Source organism: Phaenicophaeus curvirostris, chromosome 17 (assembly GCF_032191515.1).
Source record: "Phaenicophaeus curvirostris isolate KB17595 chromosome 17, BPBGC_Pcur_1.0, whole genome shotgun sequence".
NCBI classification, from domain to species: domain Eukaryota; kingdom Metazoa; phylum Chordata; class Aves; order Cuculiformes; family Cuculidae; genus Phaenicophaeus; species Phaenicophaeus curvirostris.
The window spans coordinates 4,382,027-4,402,384 of record NC_091408.1 but is presented as its reverse complement, the minus strand read 5'-3'; the positions used below and the strand labels follow the sequence as shown (position 1 = coordinate 4,402,384).

The 20,358-nt window shown below is 44.1% G+C and overlaps 3 protein-coding genes across 4 annotated transcripts; 2 read left to right on the top strand and 1 right to left on the bottom strand.

Moving 5' to 3' along the window:
- Positions 1 to 796: 796 nt before the first annotated feature.
- On the bottom strand, positions 797 to 7,869 carry DENR (density regulated re-initiation and release factor). Of its 2 annotated transcripts, none has more exons than XM_069871005.1 (8): positions 7,757 to 7,869; positions 5,803 to 5,917; positions 4,969 to 4,988; positions 4,600 to 4,684; positions 3,881 to 3,964; positions 2,509 to 2,625; positions 1,787 to 1,926; positions 797 to 1,078 (listed from the first exon to the last, which is right to left on the bottom strand). In XM_069871005.1, the coding sequence occupies exons 2-8, from the start codon at positions 5,906 to 5,908 to the stop codon at positions 1,034 to 1,036; spliced, it is 597 nt and encodes a 198-aa protein (XP_069727106.1). In that variant the 5' UTR covers positions 5,909 to 5,917; positions 7,757 to 7,869; the 3' UTR covers positions 797 to 1,033. The 2 variants fall into 2 exon arrangements, with proteins under 2 accessions (XP_069727106.1, XP_069727107.1); XM_069871006.1 differs by lacking the exon at positions 7,757 to 7,869 and adding an exon at positions 7,567 to 7,660.
- Positions 7,870 to 8,047: 178 nt separating this feature from the next.
- GPN3 (GPN-loop GTPase 3) lies at positions 8,048 to 12,909 on the top strand. Its single transcript, XM_069870991.1, is given in 9 exon segments — positions 8,048 to 8,141; positions 9,022 to 9,130; positions 9,863 to 10,030; positions 10,467 to 10,591; positions 10,732 to 10,847; positions 11,185 to 11,249; positions 11,252 to 11,280; positions 11,828 to 11,956; positions 12,663 to 12,909. Coding segments are annotated over 9 exon segments (852 nt in total). The 5' UTR covers positions 8,048 to 8,093; the 3' UTR covers positions 12,726 to 12,909.
- A 1,032-nt stretch (positions 12,910 to 13,941) lies between these two features.
- ARPC3 (actin related protein 2/3 complex subunit 3) lies at positions 13,942 to 19,586 on the top strand. Its single transcript, XM_069871370.1, has 7 exons — positions 13,942 to 14,024; positions 15,640 to 15,739; positions 16,804 to 16,880; positions 17,159 to 17,227; positions 17,510 to 17,636; positions 18,154 to 18,248; positions 19,061 to 19,586. The coding sequence occupies exons 1-7, from the start codon at positions 14,019 to 14,021 to the stop codon at positions 19,121 to 19,123; spliced, it is 537 nt and encodes a 178-aa protein (XP_069727471.1). The 5' UTR covers positions 13,942 to 14,018; the 3' UTR covers positions 19,124 to 19,586.
- The last annotated feature ends 772 nt before the right edge of the window (positions 19,587 to 20,358 follow it).

Genomic DNA, 20,358 nt, shown 5'->3' with positions numbered 1-20,358 from the left:
CACCCCCTCGGACGTGGCCTCTTCTAGGTTTTACAGTGATCAGAGAAAGTCAATTCCAGGACTCTGCCGCCAGGGAGCATTAAATCATAGAATCATAGAATTATAGAATCACCAGGTTGGAAGAGACCCACCGGATCATCGAGTCCAACCATTCCTATCAAACACTAAACCATACCCCTCAGCACCTTGTCCACCCGTCCCTTAAACACCTCCAGGGAAGGTGACTCAATGTTATTAAACAGAGCATGGAAATAGCACCGAGTCGATGCACAAGGCTGTTGGCAAGAGCGGGGAGAGCAGATCTGCTCAGCTGCACCACATCCTTCCCACTGTGGGAACAGTGCTTGGAAACAATCAGTGGTCACCACCACTCCTGAGCGAGCAGAACACGAAAAGTACTGAGCCACTGAAATCGCCCCTGCTAGACCAGCAGGGTTAGGAGTTCATTTGGAATTACAAAAATAGGCTAAACATTTCAGACATATTCACATTTCTCAGTGTTTCCACTTAATAAAACAGTTCAGTCACAGGGACTGGCAACGATCATCTAGTCCAACTGCCTGACTACTTCAGATTCTATTTTCCTTTGTTAGCAAACCTTCAGAATGTTTGTCCCATTCAGATTTCTATGGTTTCATGCAGGTAAATGTGAAGTGGGAGTTTCTGCACACCAGCCTTGTTCACTTACCTTCAGTGGAAATGACAGCAAATGAAAAATAAGCTTTTAATGACTTTTATTATTATTTTCCTGTAAGAATGTCAGAGGAAAGTAGCTGTATAAAATCCAGAAACTGTATTTGGTGAAGAACAGTAATTTTATTTCAATCTATTTCATGCATAAGCATGATAGAAACCCAATTTTACTTTGGCAAATATCACAACAAAAAAAAGAAAAACAAGCAGCCTATACAGAACAGTGAAAATGCCAAGAATACGGGTTCTCCACAGTTTCACTGCAGAGCAAATGGATTCAGAAGCCTCACTTTGGCTACATCATTTATAACCATAATTAAATAAAGGTAGTCTTTCACTATCACTTCTTGACTTCTCCAAGATCTTCAATGCTATCATCATCCACCTAGGAAAAAAGAAAAGGCAAAACACAGCACATTAAGATACTTTGTTCTTACATGTCTCATTCAATATTCACCACTGTACACATATATGAAGAGTGGGAGAAGTATACAGCACCATATGAGATTCCCTGCTGTAAACTCTACACAAGGACACAGGGGCTCTGAATAAAGACAGGCCTGTGGAGTTATGTCAGGAAATACAAGAATGAGGGAGACTTAAAGAAACCACTTGCCATTACAGCAGTGCAACCAAACATAACTGACAACATTTCAGTTCAACCCGAAGTTAGCTAATCTCTTCCTCTGAAGCACAAGTGGGCTTGCTTCTCAGATGTTTATTTTTTAAAAAAAATTAAGATATTTTGAGAAACAGGATGGCAATGTAGGAATACTCAGGCATTCACCTGTTAAGAAACAGTGACAAAGAAGCCAGAGATATTTGACAGCTGTACTTATCCCAACATGCCTTCCTCACTGTAGTATCCACAACAGCAGCATTACACAGTTGAGGATTTAGTGTTTCTTGGACAATGGAAGCACAATTTTACTTCAAGTTTAATCACTCCTTAACAGAGTCGTTCAATGGTGGGGCTGCAACAATTTCTGCATAACTACCAGTACTGACAAAGATTAAACCCTTTTCCAAAATCATTGGAAAATCAAAGGCTATTTGGAAAACCAGAGTTCTAACAGAAGAAAGGGTTTATTACCTCAGGCCACTTCTCCTGGATTACATCAATGATGTCATCTGTAAAATCCCCCTGAATGATGATTTCGTCTTCTCCTGTTACTGAGGCACCGCAGGAAAACTTCTGAGCAAAAAACCTTTGTGCTTCCTTAAGATCAATTTCTGTCGACAGGAAATTGGACAGCTTAACTGCAGTCATTTCATACTAGTATGCTCAAGTGTAAAACCAAAATCTTGGTTTAGCTGTTGAGAACCTAGTGGCAGTTTACACTTAAAGCTTTGCTACAGTTTCCATTGAAAGCAAGTTTGTTGTTTAAAATACAGAAAAACTGACTCTACAAACCTGGCAAACTCTGTGGCAAAAATCGCTGAGCACTCTCTACACACTCTGTTTGACTACGCTGCACACACTCACCAGTAAAGCACATGCAGAACTAATTAAAAGGCCCCTACAGTTCAGGATAACTTCATAGTTATTAAACAAGTTTTTCCCATAGAACTACTTCAGTATGTTCCTTTCAGTAGCATGTCCCAACAGCTTTTGAGACTGGCTTCCAGCACAAAGACACACATCCTCTTCAGATCAAGCTAGATATCTGACCCCTCAAGATGACTGACAATAATCTCATGCAGGAAATAGATATTATAAATTATCACTCAATATAATACAATCAGAAGAAACAACCTAAGGTTAAAGGCAAGCACAGCTAAAACCAACAAAACCCACATAAAAGGTCAACTCACCAAATGTCGCAAGGCCACACACTCTTGTGACATATTTTTTCTTTGCTCTAGGAATTTTAGCTATTGTAACTTTCTGTGGTACAGTCTTCTTTTTCTGTTTTATCTGACCTCTTCCACCTTTAAACAGAGTATAATGTTCCACAATTAGTTAAATGATTTCATACAATGGAAAAAAAGCATATAAGGACAGGTTTCACCCCTATAAACAAAGAAACTGTTATCTCTCCCTCTGTGTTGGTTAACAAAAAAAAATTTTTTTTAGAAAAAAAATATTTCTGTCTTAAAGTGTCTTCAGTAAATTTCTGCAGTGTCTTAGAAAGTTTTTGCTTGTTTTTCCTCACCCCCCCTTAAGGTCAACCTTATACCATCATATTTAATTCCATACCATCGGTTTTCGTGAAACTTTAGGTAACAGGAGAAAGTCCCTAAATATTTTAAATGTTATTATGGTACAACAAAAAAAAAACCAGACTGAAAACTAACCATACCACCTCACACAATAAATTAATGTTGAAAGAAAATGTCCTTAAGTCTCTGGGAAAAGCATCCAAGCTACAGAACGTAAATCACTGTTGTCACTACACTTAGCCTACTGACAAGGTAAACATAACTGGTTACTAAGACACAAAAATAAAACATCTGCAACCATATGTGGCTTAAAATCTGAATCTTACTGGGCTATTAACCATAATTTCTGAAGCAAACGTATATTAACAACCTCTGCATTCTGATTTATGGTGGGAAGTAGTTAAACAGAAGACACCAATGATAGAAGATAAGCATGCTTAAATTGTTCCATAAATTTTATATCTTCCAAAGTTGGCTTTTGAGAGTGTTTTTCATTAGTATTTCTTGGAAGAGACACAGCTGTCACAGACGTAGGTGATAGTGTTAAAAGCATAAATCCAAACCCTGTTATGTGAACGCAGAGGGGGGGTGGAGGGAAAAAAGGCAAAAGCAGCGTCGTGAGGCATTAATAGAGGAAAGCAGTCTTTGTTCTGCTCTGCGAGCCACCTATAAACTGCTGTTAAACAGGGCAGAAACAAGTATTCTGGGAGGCCTGCCAGCTGATTTTAGGTTGAGAAGAATTACTCCCCAAATAAGTGCAATAGCAATGACAGGAACAATGAGACTCATAATGCAGGTCATCTTTCACTTGCTATTCCTACTATCCAGTTCTTTCATCAGCATATATGATGGCACTAGCTTTGCTACCACTGGGAGAAAAGATATTCAGTTTCTTTTGTGCAGAGCCACCACAGCTAACAAGCAAAATGCAAGGAATCCGTGCCATAGTCCAGGCCAGTAGGTGAGAAAGGGCTGCCCCAAACTGCTTGTAAACCAGTACCGCAATCAACTATTTAGACCTTGCCTCTCTTTTGCTTCTTCTTCTCCTCCTCTTCTCCCACATTTGCTTGGCCTTCTCCAACCCCAGCTTCCTGTTTAGGTGAATTTTCTTGAATACATCAAAGGAGTGGGGAGAGGAAAGAGAACAAAATTAGTGGGCAAACAACCACAGCCTTACACGAATGGGACACAAAGCAGAACGAGATTTTGCTAAATCTGTAAAGTCTTTGCTGAAGTGCAACAGTCCCTTGACTGATGCGTTACGTCTTCATTATAATAGTTATGCAAATTAGACTTCAGAAAAGCCTTCATGCAAAGGCACGATTACAATTTCAATAGTCTTTTCACGTAACTTCCAGAGAGCGACTGAAATCAATGATAGTGTTAATACTGAAATTCCAAATGCAAATCATCAAATTCCCTATTATTAATGACCTTTCCTCCAGCCATCCACAGACAGACATAAAATTGGATAAACTAACTCTGATGGGAAACAAGCACATAGATGACTGGTTACAGTAGGAAACTTAAGAAAGCTCCAACATTATTACTAAAACTACATGTTGTTTATTCAATTTTTTCAGAAGTTATCAAGCATTTTCACAGCAACCAAAAACACAGTAGACTCCTAGAAAATTATTTTCACGCTTAATAGAGCAGCAAAATGGAAGAGATGAGAACTGAAGAAGTTAAAAGATTTCTGGATATTTCTAAGGGCACACAACAGTTAGAAAAGTTTCTTACCTACTGTCAGTTTTGCAAACTCATCTGGAAAATTCTTCTCTAACCATTGTCTGCATTTAGTCACATCAGGCATGTATTCGCAGTACTGCAGAAGAAAGGTCATAGGAATGCTGTTAGCAGAGCAACTACAAAATACGTGACAAATACACCATAACATATTTGCTATTCAGTTCAGCTGTTTCTCCTTAAGATGATTGAACACTAATACTATCCTAGTGCATGCAAAACCTTATGTCATCCTAAAGATGATGGTGGCTGAAGCACAGAACTGCCACAATTAATAAAAGTCAGAAAAGATCAGGAAGAATCATCATAGTCAGGAATCATAGAACAGAAGGAAGAAATTCAGACAACAAAAAAATAACTTACCTCTGTTGGCAATGAACAGACTGGAGAAAGAAGGGAGGCAAAAAAAAGAAGAGATTACAAAAAAGTTCTCCACTTACAGCCTTAGCATTAAATTCAAAACGGTATTTTAAAGTTAGAGACGATTCCTTACACCATAACTTCTGTTTATAACCACACAATGATTTAAAAAGATTACTTTATTGACACCAGTTCAAATTTTAATTTTTCTCTCACTGGTCATTTGCTGTCACACTCTGGATTAGGACAAAACTATCACAGCAAGAGCAGCCGGTCACAGAAGGAAGGGAGGGAGAAGCCAACAGCTTTGGGAAAAATTACAGAAAGAAACATCAGTTCTACCTGGGGCAAAAAATATACCTAATAAAAGTACCACGTGATTCAGTTAGCTTGCTTTTTTCTAAGAGCTGCCACTGTCCAGAAGAGGGGCCTGGTCACAAAACAAACCCAAACCAATCGTGCAGGTTTTCATGCTCAACAGCAATTCTCTCCTAATCCCCTGCAACCATATTAAAGTCCAAAGCTAAATAACATACTTATCTAAAAAACACATCTGTTGAGATTATTCACTTCCCTTCAAATTTCCTCCATAGGAAGCTGTTGGTGCCTTCGTCTCTCAGAGGGAAGACACCTACATTTCACCCAAAATGCTTTAGATAGAATACACGACCCAAGCTATTTCAGAAAGATGATCAGAAAGGTCAAGCTGACCATGGTCTAGCTTCTCAATAAAAGCTGACCAAAAGAAAACCTCTGATCCTCTCATTCTTTCTGCTCAGTCACTTTCACAAACAGCACATTGTAAGAATCCTGGACAACTGCCTCTTCAGCACTTGCCTCCGCAGTAGAGAACCCGAAGAGGATAGTCAGCATCTGACCTGGCACCGCTCCTTACATCTCCTCTGCAGTCAGGGACCACAGGATCAGCTACATCTGTGGCCATGTCACAAGCCTGGAGGTCACAGAACAAAAGAATCAGGACACAAGTTATTAGAGTTATTCACATCTTTCCCAAATCAACAAGCATCCCAGAGACTGACAAATCCCAGAGAAAATAGCTGTAATTCTGAGAAGTGGGAGACATCAGCGAGGAAAAACAACAGGATACAATAAATAATGAAAAAATACAGGAAAAATAGCTGCAAGATACCAAGCAGTTCAGAATTCCAGCACATACGGGGGAAAAAAGTGCCACAAAATGCAGTGTAAAACGAAGAAAGTTCTGTGAGAAAACAACATGGAATCACAAAATATACTGGGTGAAACAAAATATGAAGCATGATCTTAAATCAGCAGCATACAAACAGGAGGTGCACCGGGTGAATGAGAAAAGGGGGCATCCAAATCTGCAGCTGAAGGGCTGCAACTTGATCCTAGGATACTGGCAAAAAAACCCCAAGCACTGCAAAACAAGCAAACTAAACTCAACCCGCTCACACATTTAACAACAGTTTATGCACAAATATATTCAGGCAATGGGTTTAGAAAATAGGAGTCAACAGGGAAGGGGACTGCAATACTTAAGAAATCTTTCAGGATCATGGGAGCCAGTAGGATACGTGTGGGGAAAACTCACAGCCAGGATGCTGTGACTGGGCAATGAACAGAGATGAGGGAAAATGCCAGGGAGGCAGAGGTGGTGGGGTCTGCAGGGAACAGCAGGAGAGGGTCACAGCGAGGGAGACGATGCTAGGGTGCTCATGGAGATCCCAAATCGGGGAGGAAGGTGGGAGATGGCAGGGAAAGGCAGGAAAGGGTCACAGCGAAGGAGAGGATCCCTGAGCGCTCATGGAGATCCCAAATGGGGAAGGGAGGGTGCTGGGGTGTAGGAGGTAAAAGTGAGGACAGGGTAAGGGTGCTGAGGTACCAGATGTGATGGGGCTGACAGACGTGTTGGGATGGGGGGGCAGAGATGAGGAGAAGGAGGACCCCGGTAGTCAAGGAGGGGAGGCTCGGGGGTCAGGGCTGGGGAAGAGGAGGGCACTGGGTCCCCGAGGAGGGGCAGCATCACGGTATGGGGAAGGGCTTGGGCTGAGGGAAAGGAGAGCACTGGGCACCTGAGGAGGGGCAGGATCACAGTGGGGGAAGGGGTTTGGGCTGAGGGAAAGGAAAGCACTAGTACCCGAAAAAGGGGAGGCTCAGGCGTCGGGGCTGAGGGAAAGGAGGGAACTGGGTACCTGAGGAGGAGCAGGATCACGGTGTGGGAAGGGGTTTGGGCTGAGGGAAAGGAGGGCACTGGGTACCTGAGGAGGGGCAGGATCACAGTGCGGGGAGGGGTTTGGGCTGAGGGAAAGGAGAGCACCAGTACCCGAAAAGGAGGAGGCTCGGGGTCAGGACTGAGGGAAAGGAGGGCACTAGTACCCGAAAAGCGGGAGGCTCAGGCGCCGGGCCTGGGGAAAAGGAGGGCACTGGGTCCCCGAGGAGGGGCAGGATCACGGTGTGGGAAGGGGTTTGGGCTGAGGGAAAGGAGAGCACCAGTATCCGAAAAGGGGGAGGCTCGGGGTCAGGGCTGGGGAAGAGGAGGGCACTGGGTCCCTGAGGAGGGGCAGGATCACAGTGCGGGGAGGGGCTCGGGACTGAGGAAAAGGAGGCCAGCAGCACCTGAAGGGGGAGGATGCTGATATAGGGGCGAGGGGGGGGTCACTGCGAGGGGAGGCGGAGCCGCAGCACCGGAGGGGGCGGGCGGGCGGGTGGCGGAGCTGGGAGAAAGATGAAGTAACGGCGGGGGGTGGTCGGGGGTGCCAGCGGCGCTGGGACGGGGCTGCGGGGGGGGGGGGGGGGCAGGCGTTACCGGGGAGGCCCCTGAGGCGGCGGCGTCTCCTCCCGCCGCGCGGCACGTGCGCCCGCCCAGCGCCGCCGCCGTCTCGCGAGACCCGCGCGCGGTTTGAGCCCGACCGCGACCCGTAGATTTTGAAGTGCCGGGGGGGGGGGGGGGGGGGGGGGGAACCACACGAGGAAACCGCGCGTAGAGACAGGGAGGGAAGGGGAGGGGCGCAGCCGTGCGTGGTTTGAGCCCGCGCGCGATCCGTAGCGCGGAGGCGGGGCTAAGGGGGCGGGGAGAGCGCGCCATTGGCTGCCCGAGCCACGTGACCAGGAAGTGGGCGGGCGCCTCCGCCGCCACCGGCGCGATGCCGCGGTACGCGCAGCTGGTGATGGGCCCGGCGGGCAGCGGGAAGGTGAGGCCGGGGGAACGGGGAGCGAGAAGGGGGGAGGAGGAGGAGGAGGAGGAGGGAAATGAGGCCTCGAGGCAGGCGGCGGGAACGGGGAAAGTGAGGGGGGCCGTTAGGGCGTGGGAAGGGATGCTGCTCCGCTCTGGGGAGACCCCACCTAGAGCCCTGCGTCCGGTTCGGGAGTCCCCAGCGTAAGAGTCATAGAGTTATGGAACGGCTTAGGTTGGAAGGGACCTTAAAGATCATCCAGTTTCAACCTCTGCCATCTCCCACCAGTTCAGGCTGCTCAAGGCCCATCCAACCTGGCTTCCAACACTTCCAGGGAGGGGGCAAAAGAAGAAGGGCATGGAACTGTTGGAATGGGTCCGGAGGTGGCCGCGGGGGTGATCCAAGGGCTGGAGCATCTCATGTATGAGGACAGGCTGAGAGAGTTGGGGTTGTTCAGCCTGGAGGAGAGAAGGCAGCAGGGAGACCTCATAGCCTTCCAGTACTGAAAAGGGCTTCAGGAAAGCTGGGGCGGGGTGGGGGCTTTACAAGGGCATGGAGTGCAGTATGAGGGGAAATGGCTTTAAACTGAAAGAGACTCAGATTAGACATTACTAAGAAATTCTTTATGATGAGGATGGGAGGCCCTGGCCCAGGTGGCCCAGAGCAGTGGTGGCTGCTTCATCCCTGGAGGTGTCCAAGGCCAGGTTGGATGGGGCTTGGAGCAACTGATCCAGTGGGTGGTGTGCCTGCTCATGATAGAGTGTCGGTAACTGGGTGGATGGGCTTTGAGGTCCCTTCCAACCCATTGTGTGATTCTGTGAAGGTGAAGCGGCGGGGCAGGCAGCGGTGGGAAGGCAGCAGTGGCGCAGGCCACTGAGGATGTCTGTGTACCTTGCAGAGCACGTACTGCTCCACCATGGTGCAGCACTGCGAAGCGCTGGGCCGTGCTGTGCAGGTGGTCAACCTGGACCCAGCAGCAGAGCTCTTCAACTACCCTGTGATGGCAGGTGAGCAGCAGGTATTGTCTGAAGTGTGGATCCGTTGCCCAGTGTGCAGGAAGCCAATCTCTATATCACCAAGACAGACATTGTTCAGAGTTTGCAGATACAGTACGCTCAGGGTCAGACCCTCTAGACTTGGGTGTAAAGCCCTCAACATAGATCCTATAATTTTATACACTACAGATACATAAATGTGCATAGAATTTCTGGGGAAGTTATGCATATTTGTAACAAATTGTACTATCTTGATCCTCTACCGTGTGTGCACCCTGACATCCTAAATGTCTTATTTTACAATCTTTTTGCAGTCTCTAGTGGCTGCTCCACAGTCCTGCACTGATGAACTTTTGCCGCTTTCTTGCTGGTATTAAAGTTAAATCTTTAGTCCTTGCATTTCTCCCTTATCACATCCTTGTTTGTCTCACCCTGTTTACCCTCTTAAATTTGCCCCATGGCTCCCATTCAAGGTTAGTTTTAGACAGTAATTCTAATCAAGTGTTTCCTTTTTCCTTAACTAAGTGGGGAAAGTGTCTCCTTTTTTCATGAGTTTAGTAATAACAAAACCATCTGCGATCTGACTTTTAGCTCCTTGTAAAAGCCTTTTGACTTTAGGGCCTTTTGTAGTTTTATAATTTGATGATTTTATGATTTCTTTTAACGTGGGGTCTCCGGGCCGCTGTCTTCGGGCACCGCTGTGAGCAAACCAGCTCAAACCAACTTGTGCGCCTGTCGTTCCAGACATCCGTGAGTTGATAGAAGTGGACGACGTCATGGAAGATGAATCCTTAAGGTTTGGTCCCAACGGTGGCTTGGTGTTTTGCATGGAATACTTTGCCAATAACTTTAACTGGCTAGAGGAAAGCCTTGGGCATGTGGAAGATGACTATATATTGTTTGATTGCCCAGGTAAACAAATCTCTTTGTTGTGGTGTTTGCAGTATAAAATTAGTGATACTTTTATTGCTGGTTGTAATCATTCATGTGGTTTTTTTGCACCGTGAACAGTTGTCAGAGTCACTTTCAGATGTTTAAGAAGTGAACTTGGTCCCAGGATAATCTGGGTGATGGCAGAGACTTCTGGTAGTGTCAGATGGTGTGGGAGCATTGTGGCAACTGCTAATAACTGCTAATTGGAGGTCATAGGAGAGAAAAACCCTTTTATTTCTTTTCCACCTCTCTGGTATAAATTCTTCCAAATATGGGCAGTGTCTGGAAAGGAAGATGCTTTCTTTGTCAGCTTTATTTCATATGAAGTGCAATGCCCATGTTTATAGAACTATATAGCTGAACTGTTCCTGTGAGCTTCACATTCCTGCAAAATGATATCCCAAATGTCTCCTAGGTCAGATTGAACTCTACACACATCTGCCGGTGATGAAACAGCTGGTAGAGCAGCTTCAGCAGTGGGAATTCCGTGTCTGTGGAGTTTTTCTTGTGGATTCTCAGTTTATGGTGGAATCTTTTAAGGTATTCATTTGAAATCTCTGGTAAAAGTTCACATTGATAAAGAAAAGGAAATCTAAGCAATTTGGTTGTGGTTGAATGTCCTGTGTGGTGGTGGTGTGTTTTTCCTTACTTAACTACATAATTTTTTCTTACTCTTAAAGTTTATCTCTGGAATTCTGGCAGCACTCAGTGCAATGATATCTTTAGAGATTCCACAGATTAACATCATGACCAAAATGGATTTGCTGAGCAAGAAAGCCAAGAAGGAAATAGAAAAGTAAGTGCCAAAAAATTACTTACCGGAGGTGATCCTATCATTTTTTTTCATACTGAACGTACTGAATTACATGTTACTTCCTGGAAGCTTTCTTGAGTGTACAGGTATGTTAGCTAAAAGAAATAAAACCTGCTTCATTTGTTTCTGCTAGCAATTGTAATCTGAGATACTAAAATACTTAAAGGAACCATTTTTAAACATTTTAAGCTCTCCTGATATGACATCAGTTCATTCAGATCACAGAATATGTATATTTGGTAGCCACATAAAACCACAATGACTCATTTATTTTGTGGCCAAGGATTCTTTTGGTTTCAACAATGACTGTTTCTCCCAGGTACTTGGATCCAGATATGTATTCTATGATTGAAGATTCTACAAATATATTGAAAAGCAAAATGTTTAAAAACTGACGAAATCTATATGTGGATTGGTGAGTATATTAATGCTTTTTAACTGGTACCCTTAAATTCAGTCCTGTGTTTACAAACCATGCTGTGTGGTTTCTGATTTCATTGCTGCTATAGATACTGTATGTACTATAATAATTATCCCCACATTAACCCACAAGTTTGTATTATATTTACCTACCAGACTCCTTAACAAAGCCAGGATCTGAAAGATTCTCAGGCATTTGAGTGTTATACTTTCTGCCTGTTTTAACTCAGCTTTTTATTTATTTTTTTTTTTAGATTAATGTAAGATTCTTGATACTAACATTTGGACTGTAGCCAGCTCATTTCTTGTAAATTCTGTTCTATTAGCAGTTTTGTTTGACAGCTTTATCTGCTGTGTAGAACTCGGGATTGATGGCCAGATGTTCCGAGTGGGGAATTGTCATAGTCTGCAGCGTGGCCTTCAATGTTTTTTAGTAGTCCAGAAGTGGAATAACTAAGATTGGGTTAAGGACGTGGCTTAGAGTGATTGAGGACTAACTTTTTGCATTTTCTTACCAATGCCCTTTGAATTCCTTTCTCTAGATTGATGACTACGGAATGGTTCGATTTCTACCTTTTGATCGCTCTGATGAGGAAAGTATAAACATAGTTCTGCAGCACATAGACTTTACCATTCAATATGGAGAAGATCTTGAATTTAAAGAACCAAGGGTAAGGTACTTCTGATAAGATGAAAAATTAAAAAGGATCCCAAATATAAATTGTAATATAAATATGTTATTTGCCTTGCTAATAAATTATTGTCTTAGTATGGTTCAAAAAAAGCCATGTTTAGTCTTTTTAGTGACAGTGCTTCTATCTTCTTAGTTTACAATTACAAAAGTGAAATTCGTGGCACATGTGGACTGCTCAAACGGTTGTGTTTTAAAAATAATGCTTTGTTTTTAAAAAATAATGGAATTTTACACTTCAAAGGTCCATTAAGATCACTAAGATTCCTACATGACTGTTACAACACAGGAATTATTGGGGGAGTTTTATGTGATATATAGATTGGGAATGAATTCTAACATATAAAATACAAGATAGAAGACTGCTGCCTTAAAATCTGTTCGAAGCCATGTCTAGTTTTATTATGCAGCTCATAAATCCTGAGGAACAAGTCTGGTGCTTTTATTCCATTTTTTAGTTCAGTTTTGTACTCTCAAGTATGCAGAATACATGGATCTAGATTCTGAGCTATACAATTTCAATAGCTTTACAAACAAATTACTTTTTAGAAAATTTTGCTACACGTTTTATGGAACCATATTAGACATTGTTCCTGTTGTGATTTTTAAAATAAAACATCGCAGAATAATGTACAACAGCCGCTAGGGAAAAAAAGCTTTTATCTTATTTGTTTTCTTTTTGATAGGAATGTGAAGAAGATAAATCTGCTCTTGTGGATGAATACTTTCAAGATCGTGTGGATGAGTAAAAAATGGATGTTCTAAAATGGGAGGAAAATACCTTGCTTGTCTCAAAACATAAAAATCCAGAAAAAATCCACCCCTACACAAATATACCTGATGTTTTATCTGTAAAATAACTAATATTTATAGTGAAGAGTGAGCTATATGACCCTATAAGTATTTTAATAAACAGGGTTTTTTTTATTCTTATGCGTGGTGTTATAAAATATATAGACTAGGATAAGTACAGATGAAAGTTCCCCATGTATAGATGGATCTCATTTAAGCCAAGGAATGCTTGGAGGGGAAAAAAATGTAATGATTTGCAAAAGAGGCAAAGCTAAATATAAGTATCTTGTAATAAATATTTACGAATAACTGAGTTATTGACTATTAGATGAAAGAATTGTTCTTAAGGGTGAAAATTGACTTCATGAACTGAACCTGAAATGGGAGAAGAGATGACAGGCAAGTTCAAAGGAACATCTGCTCAGTGTATGGCAGCCCACCCTTCTTGAAGAACCTGAGTGGTTCACATTCACTTCGGAAGAGCCCAGATTTTAAGCCTGGTTTTTTGTACAATCTCCACATGGCTTTAAGCGGCTTATGTGTCCGTAACATCTTAAGTACAGTACAACACTTAAAGAAACCATCCCCTCTTGCACTCTTGTTGAGCGCTGAGGACAGAAGCTCCTCTGCCAGGAAGGACAAGTGATGGCAGGGAAAAGGATGGACAAGGGGGGCAGGGAAAGGAGGGACATGGGTGGAAGGGAAAAGAAACAAGGGGGGCAGGGAAAGGAGGGACATGGGTGGAAGGGAAAAGAAGCAAGGGGGGCAGGGAAAGGAGGGACATGGGTGGAAGGGAAAAGAAAAGCAAGGGTGGAAGGGAAAGGAGGGACATGGGTGGAAGGGAAAAGAAACAAGGGGGGCAGGGAAAGGAAGGACAAGGGTGGAAGGGGAAAGCAAGGGGGGCAGGGAAAGGAAGGACAAGGGTGGAAGGGGAAAGAAAAGCAAGGGGGGCAGGGAAAGGACAAGGGTAGCAGGGAAAGGAGAGACATGGCTGGAAGGGAAAGGACAGAATTGAAGGGAAAAGAAAGGCAAAGGTGGCAGGGAGGGTCTGAGCAGGGCTCCCCAGCCAGGGCCGGCTCAGAGGGGAAGCAGCCGCCCCGCTGCCCTCGGGGCGGAGCCGCCGCCGCTTCCCCTGCTGGCGCCGCCCCTGCCGCCTCATTTCCTGCAGGCCGAGCAGGGCCCTTCGCTGCCGGCTCCGCTCCCGCCCGGCCCCGCCGAACCGCGTCCCGCCCGCCGCCATCGCCATCGCCATGCCGGTGAGGGGGCTCCGGGGGCGGAGGGGAGCGGGGAACGGCCTGGGGGACGCTGCTGCCTGGCCAGCGCCCTCCTCCCCCTCCTCTTCTTCCTCCTCCCCCTCCTCTTCTTCCTCCTCCCCCTCCTCTTCTTCCTCCTCCCCCTCCTCTTCTTCCTCCTCCCCCTCCTCTTCTTCCTCCTCCCCCTCCTCTTCTTCCTCCTCCCCCTCCTCTTCTTCCTCCTCCCCCTCCTCTTCTTCCTCCTCCCCCTCCTCTTCTTCCTCCTCCCCCTTTTCCTTCTCCTCTTCTTCTTCCTCCCCCTTTTCCTTCTCCTCTTCTTCCTCCTCCCCCTTTTCCTTCTCCTCTTCTTCCTCCTCCCCCTTTTCCTTCTCCTCCTCTTCCTCCTCCCCCTTTTCCTCCTCTTCCTCTTCCTCTTCCTCTTCCTCTTCCTCTTCCTCTTCCTCTTCCTCCTCCTCCTCTTCCTCCTCTTCCTCCTCCTCCTCCTCCTCCTCCTCCTCCTCCTCCTCCTCTTCCTCCTCCTCCTCCTCCTCCTCCTCCTCCTCTTCCTCTTTCTTCCTCTTCCTCCTCCTCTTCTTCCTCCTCCTCCTCCTCTTCTTCCTCCTCCTCCTCCTCTTCTTCCTCTTCCTCCTTCTCCTGCCAGGAATCCACCCACAGTCAGGAGGGTGATAAAACCTGTGCTTCTCTTGGTTTGTGTTCACACCACTTTCCTCTGGTTGGAACAAGCCGCTGTTCTGCGAGGGGATGGGTTTTGCACCCACCCACCCCTGGCTACATCCCCTCTCCCCTTCAAACCTCTGGCTGTGGGAGGGGAAGGATTCCCAGTGGCTTGGGACAGTGGGAATGGCTAGGAAGTGTTTAAAACTGAGTCTATTGTATGCAGAAAGGAGAGGGGGTTTATCACTTAGAACAGTTTTAGAGTGCACAGAAAGGTCTTTGAGTGTGGGTACATATTAACCCTGGTTTGTATTGTTATTAGTAGGATTAGTATCTAGACATGGGAAGAAAATCTAATATTTTTAATGATCAATACCAATGAACTTTGCAGTGCCCTATAACTTTGGCAGGGGAGCTGGGCTGTTACCCCCTGGCACTGTGTGGAATGAGGTTCAGCAGCCCGAGGATGAAGTGACGCACGCAGACCAGCCAGACCCGTTTTACTGTGTCTCCCACTACCACAACCATTAATGGTGCCAGTGATGCTTCTTTTAATGGTCTTCACCAGAAAAGCACTGAGACCTGGGCCTAATTAGAAAACAGCAATTGTTTGTGCAAGGAAAAGTTGCTGGAAGCATCACTAATGAACTGGGCTGACTGAAGACACAGGGGACACGTGATGCAACAAGGAAATTGTAGAATAGTTTGGGTTGGAAGGGGCCTCAAAGATCATCCAGTTCCAACCCCCCTGTGATAGGAAGGGACATGTCCCCCTAGATCAGGCTGCCGAAAGCCCCATCCAACCTGGCCTCGAACATCTCCAGGGATGGAGCAGCCACAGCCTCCCTGGACAACCTATTCCAGTGCCTCACTGCTCTCATAGTGAAGGAATTCCTCCTTGTGTCTAGTCTTAAGTGTCCATTTTCAGTAGCACTAATAACCAGCCTTCCCACTCTGTCTGTAGGCTTACCACTCAACTTTAATGGACTCGGACACCAAGCTAATTGGGAACATGGCGCTGTTGCCCATCAGAAGCCAGTTCAAAGGCCCAGCACCTCGGGAGAGTAAGTTTATTATAATCTCTGAAAACTTACCTGTGTGGAGCTTCTCATCATCTCACACTTTGTTCCAAGCCAGCCCTCGCAAGAGTGATGAGAGGAGTCACAGACTGGAATGGAGTGCTTTGTGGTTTATAGAGGAGGAAAATGTTTTCCAGTAGTTAAATTGTGGAAATCATAGAAAATAATTGTACACCAATATATATGCACTGTGCTCCAGCTACATCAGTTGTTTCAGTAATTACAGTCTATGGTTACTATTATTGTGCTTCCTCTTGTGTCTCACTGTGTTCTTCAGTAGGTTTTGAGAAGGATGTAGTGGTACGAACCCTCTGCTGTTGGAGGAAGTGGTGGTTTAGCTACAGAGAACTTAGGCTTTGGGTCTTCAGGTGAAGGCATTCAGCTGCTGTGTGGGACGAGGAGGATAGGCAGCACTGCAGGGTAGTGGGCTTCAGAAAAAGAAATGAAGCATTCCAAGAGGCCACCAGCAGGCTGGTCTGGATTTCCCTTCAGTATGTGAAGGACTGCTTCCCAGACATGATATCCTCTGGTAGTGTGGCAGTTCAGTTTGAGAAAGGAAATATAAAGGAAATGTTTCTGGATTCAAGCAGTCTTAGATGGTAGCAAAAGCAAGTGAAGGAAAGTTATGTGTTCTGCTCCTTATCCTCTCCTTTTTTTGGAGTGGATAATTAAATTTGTGTGATTGTGATGTTTTGCTTTCTCCAGAAACATTTTCGTGTCCTGAGATTTTTACGCTGTTAAAACTCTGGCGAGTTACTCAACTGATAGAAAAGTGGGGAACTGTTTGATTGCTTCTGTTTGTGAAGTGAGAAGTCATGGGAGGAGGAGAAGGGGGTTATAGCTCTTTCTAAAGCAGGAAGCTTAAATATGATCTGAGCTCACCAGTGTTTCACGTATTTTCTGTTACACAGTGCTGTTGTTCTGCTTTTTGTAAACACCAAAGTTTTGCCTTTGTAAGAATGATTGTTTATGTATCTCAGTGAGTATAAGTTATGATCAAATGTAATATAACGGTGCACTGTTTAACTCTGTATTTCTTTTCTTGTTAGCTAAGGACACGGATATCATAGATGAAGCCATCTACTACTTCAAAGCTAATGTTTTCTTCAAAAATTATGAAATTAAGGTAATTTTTTGAGATACTGTGCATTTAGTAGTTCTTTGGGGAGTTGGTGCTGTGAATATAAATTTATTTTCAATCATATCATTTTACTGGATAACAAATACTCCCCTTCCTCCCACTTAATTTTTCAAGTTGGGTAAATTTCATGAACTGCAAGTCCCTCTTTTATGGGGAAATTTTAGGCTAAAATGGCTTGAACTCATTACTATTCCAAACTTTTACCACTTCCATAAAGTCTCCTTTAATCTAAGAGTGGCTGGGCGCTGTGCTTGCTCTTACAGAATGAGGCTGACAGAACACTGATCTACATAACTCTGTACATTTCTGAGTGCTTGAAAAAGCTGCAAAAGGTAAGAAAAGTAATTTTCTGTGCAGGAACTGAGTCTGTTCTGGGGATTGTACTTGGGAAGGAGTTTGCTGATATTATCCTCACAGGGGCAGAAATAATCCTGTTCACCCCAGTCCCAGTTGTCAGAGGCACAGATGATCCAAGACTGTGGATCTCCGAAGATATGTTGTGTTGCTGTTCTTGATGAGTTTTTATGTGTTACAGGCTGGTAAAATATTTGGGTCTGCTGGTCCATGAGCTTTTGTTTATAACCGTTAATCCATTGTTTGCCTGGTTCTTCTAGTGTAACTCCAAAGGCCAAGGAGAGAAAGAAATGTACACATTAGGAATCACAAACTTCCCAATCCCTGGGGAACCTGGCTTTCCGCTTAATGCCATTTATGCCAAGCCTGCCAACAAACTAGATGAAGGTAAGGCTAGTCCAGGACCTCTGGAGGCCTCCCTGGGCTCACACTTTACTAGCTAAATTTTTGTGACTGCAACTAGAAAAACTACCTTTAAAACTGCATGTTCTAAAGCTGCAGTTCTGTCTTCCAGCAGAAGCTGGATTTTTCTGACCTCAGGAGCTCAGTTACTCCCCTGGATTAATGGGACTTTGAATCTGCTTTTTGCATCAATATAATCACTAGCTAAACCCTATAACAGAGCCCAAGCCATCTGCTGCACTAGCAGAACAGGAGGCCCATAATAATGAGCAAAGGTAACTGAGAGAAGAAAACGATTTGGGTGATCCTGTTTACTGGTACAAATATCATAAAAATCCCAAGTATGGCTGCCAAGTTAGCAAACCAACTCAGCTGACAATGGATACTTGAGGTGTGAAAACCCTTTCTGCTTTAAGATGTGATCTCTGACACTTCTCTGTTAAATTCAGTTTGACTTGGTGCTGCCTCAGTTTATAGTGTTTTTTCCTGTGCTCTGTTTCAGAGATGATGAGGGCCTACCTGCAGCAGCTGAGGCAAGAAACTGGTTTGCGCCTTTGTGAAAAAGTATTTGACCCTCAAAGTGACAAGCCTAGCAAGGTAGGGGTTTAGTGAGATCGTCACAGATTTAATGAGAGGTTCGGTGTGTTTTATCAGAAACGTGTGGAAAGAAGGGAGGTAATGGGGTGAGGGATCAGGTGTGGGTAACTTTGGCATGAGCTTCCCTGGTTTTACAAGGCTAGGGGAGTAGCAGGCTGCAAGTTATCATTAAATTTAATCTGTAATGTGGTAAGACAGCGAATGCCAATTTGGGTTACTTCAAAAAGCAGGGCAGTAATAAGTAGTGTCTGGTTCAACTCTTCAACTATCGCACGTCTGCTGTTGGCTGGGTTTTCAAATGGAAATTCACAACCATGAGAGATGCTGTTTATCTCCCCGGGAGGGTCTGATTTGATAGCTTCTTTGAAGTAGATTTTGTCTTATATCCAGATTAAAAAAAAAAATCTAATCAATGCACAAATTATGTTCTGACTGTTCAGATGTTTCATGTGCAAATGTGACTGCATTTAATATTGAAATTGTTCAGGCTAGTGCAGTTTCAAAGGCATAGCTTTCTAATGCATCCCTTGTTTATGATTATACTGGACTAAACTGTAAAAATAAAATAACAAATAAGAGCAAGTAGAATGTCCCACTTTAGTTCAGAGTCCTATATTATAAATTTGTTGGGTCCATTCCTGTCCTTTTGTTCTTCTAAATTCCGGTAGAATCCAATGTGGAAAATGGTGTGTGCAAAACTGGAGCCTTAACATTTGTTTTTGTCAGAGGCTGAATATTTTTAAGTCACTATTTTGTTTATTGCATGGAAACTGCTTTTGCATCTTTTCTGATTTTTGTACTTCCTTCTGCAGTGGTGGATCTGCTTTGTGAAGAGACAGTTCATGAACAAGAGTCTGTCAGGTCCTGGGCAGTGAAGAAGCAAAGTAGCAACGACATTAAACATTTCCACAGCAAGGTGTATAAAGTATTTTGCCTTTGTTTTGGATACATTTTGTACCAAGGAAGAATTAAGTGCTTATGAAGTAAAAAAAACAAAAAAAACCAAACCCACAAACCAGTAAATAAGGGATAGAGGGAGGGAGAGCAAGAAAATAATTTGTGTAGTGTAAGCAAATATTAAGCTGGTGCTTAATAAGCGATTTCTAACATGCTGTTTCAAATGCAAGCTGCTTTATCAGTGGCTGCAGCTGGTATTTAAAACAGGGCTTGTATTTAAAGAGAAGAAATGGGCATGCCTGTGGGGCAGGGGGAGCTGTGTAAATTGCTCTACTGGCTAGAGTCTCAGAATCATATGTCCACAGAAAATGTCCCTCTCACGCTGTGTTGTCCAGTGCAGTGATTTTTACCTTGTTTTCAATAAACTTAGCTTGTAATTAATGTGGTAACTACTTCATCTCTTATGAAAAGCCGACAAAGAAATCGGAGGGTGTTTTTTTTCTGAGAGCACCATCATTACTGTGTAATTCTAATTAGCAGGAAGTGACTCACTTCCACTGAAAACAGGGAGTTCATACAGTTTGAGGCAACGTACCTGGTTATTTAGCAGGTCTGCCTTTGCAGAGCAGTGCTCCATCGTAGTAAATGGCCTTCAAAGGGTAAAGCAGGCAAGTAAGAGCTTAGTCTGAGGCTGCGTTTGGGGTGGCAGGTTCAGTCTGAACCAACCATCACAAGACACTGGCAAAAGCTATGACTGTTTTCATCAGACAGATGGCTTCTTGAAGAGCCACAATCCAAGTATGTTTATTGTGAGCTGTTTCTTTCCTTCATGGCAGCACTTGTTTTGCTGTCACCATGTAACACCATAGCACTTCCCCTGTTACTTGACCTCAGCCCAGCACCAGACATGCTGCGCGGCTTGACGTGTTTGTCCGTTGTGGGGTATATTCCTCTCCAGACAGCAGTGATGACCTAGTCAAACCAGAAATATTGCCTGAAATCAATAAAAAACCCTCCTGAAACAAATAATTTTGTTCAGAGAGAAGACTTTGCTTTTATTCTGTGCAGGGTGGGAGATCTTCCACAAAGCTGTCAGACTACGGAAGTCCTTTTTATACAAAATCGATGTTTTAAATCCCACCTAGCTAATACATATATTCATTAGGTTACACAATTCTACTTTAACAGAAAACTGCTTGTTTCCTTTCCACAT

Coding starts and splice junctions, on each gene's coding strand:
- DENR (XM_069871005.1), bottom strand. CDS start 5,908: ATGGCCACAGATGTAGCTGATCCTGTGGTCCCTGACTGCAGAGGAGAT. Junction 4,989..5,802: donor TCGGGTTCTCTACTGCGGAG/GCAAGTGCTGAA, acceptor TTCTTTCTCCAG/TCTGTTCATTGCCAACAGAG. Junction 1,079..1,786: donor TCCAGGAGAAGTGGCCTGAG/GTAATAAACCCT, acceptor CTTTTTTCCTAG/GTGGATGATGATAGCATTGA.
- ARPC3 (XM_069871370.1), top strand. Junction 16,881..17,158: donor TCAAAAATTATGAAATTAAG/GTAATTTTTTGA, acceptor TTGCTCTTACAG/AATGAGGCTGACAGAACACT. Junction 17,228..17,509: donor GCTTGAAAAAGCTGCAAAAG/GTAAGAAAAGTA, acceptor TGGTTCTTCTAG/TGTAACTCCAAAGGCCAAGG.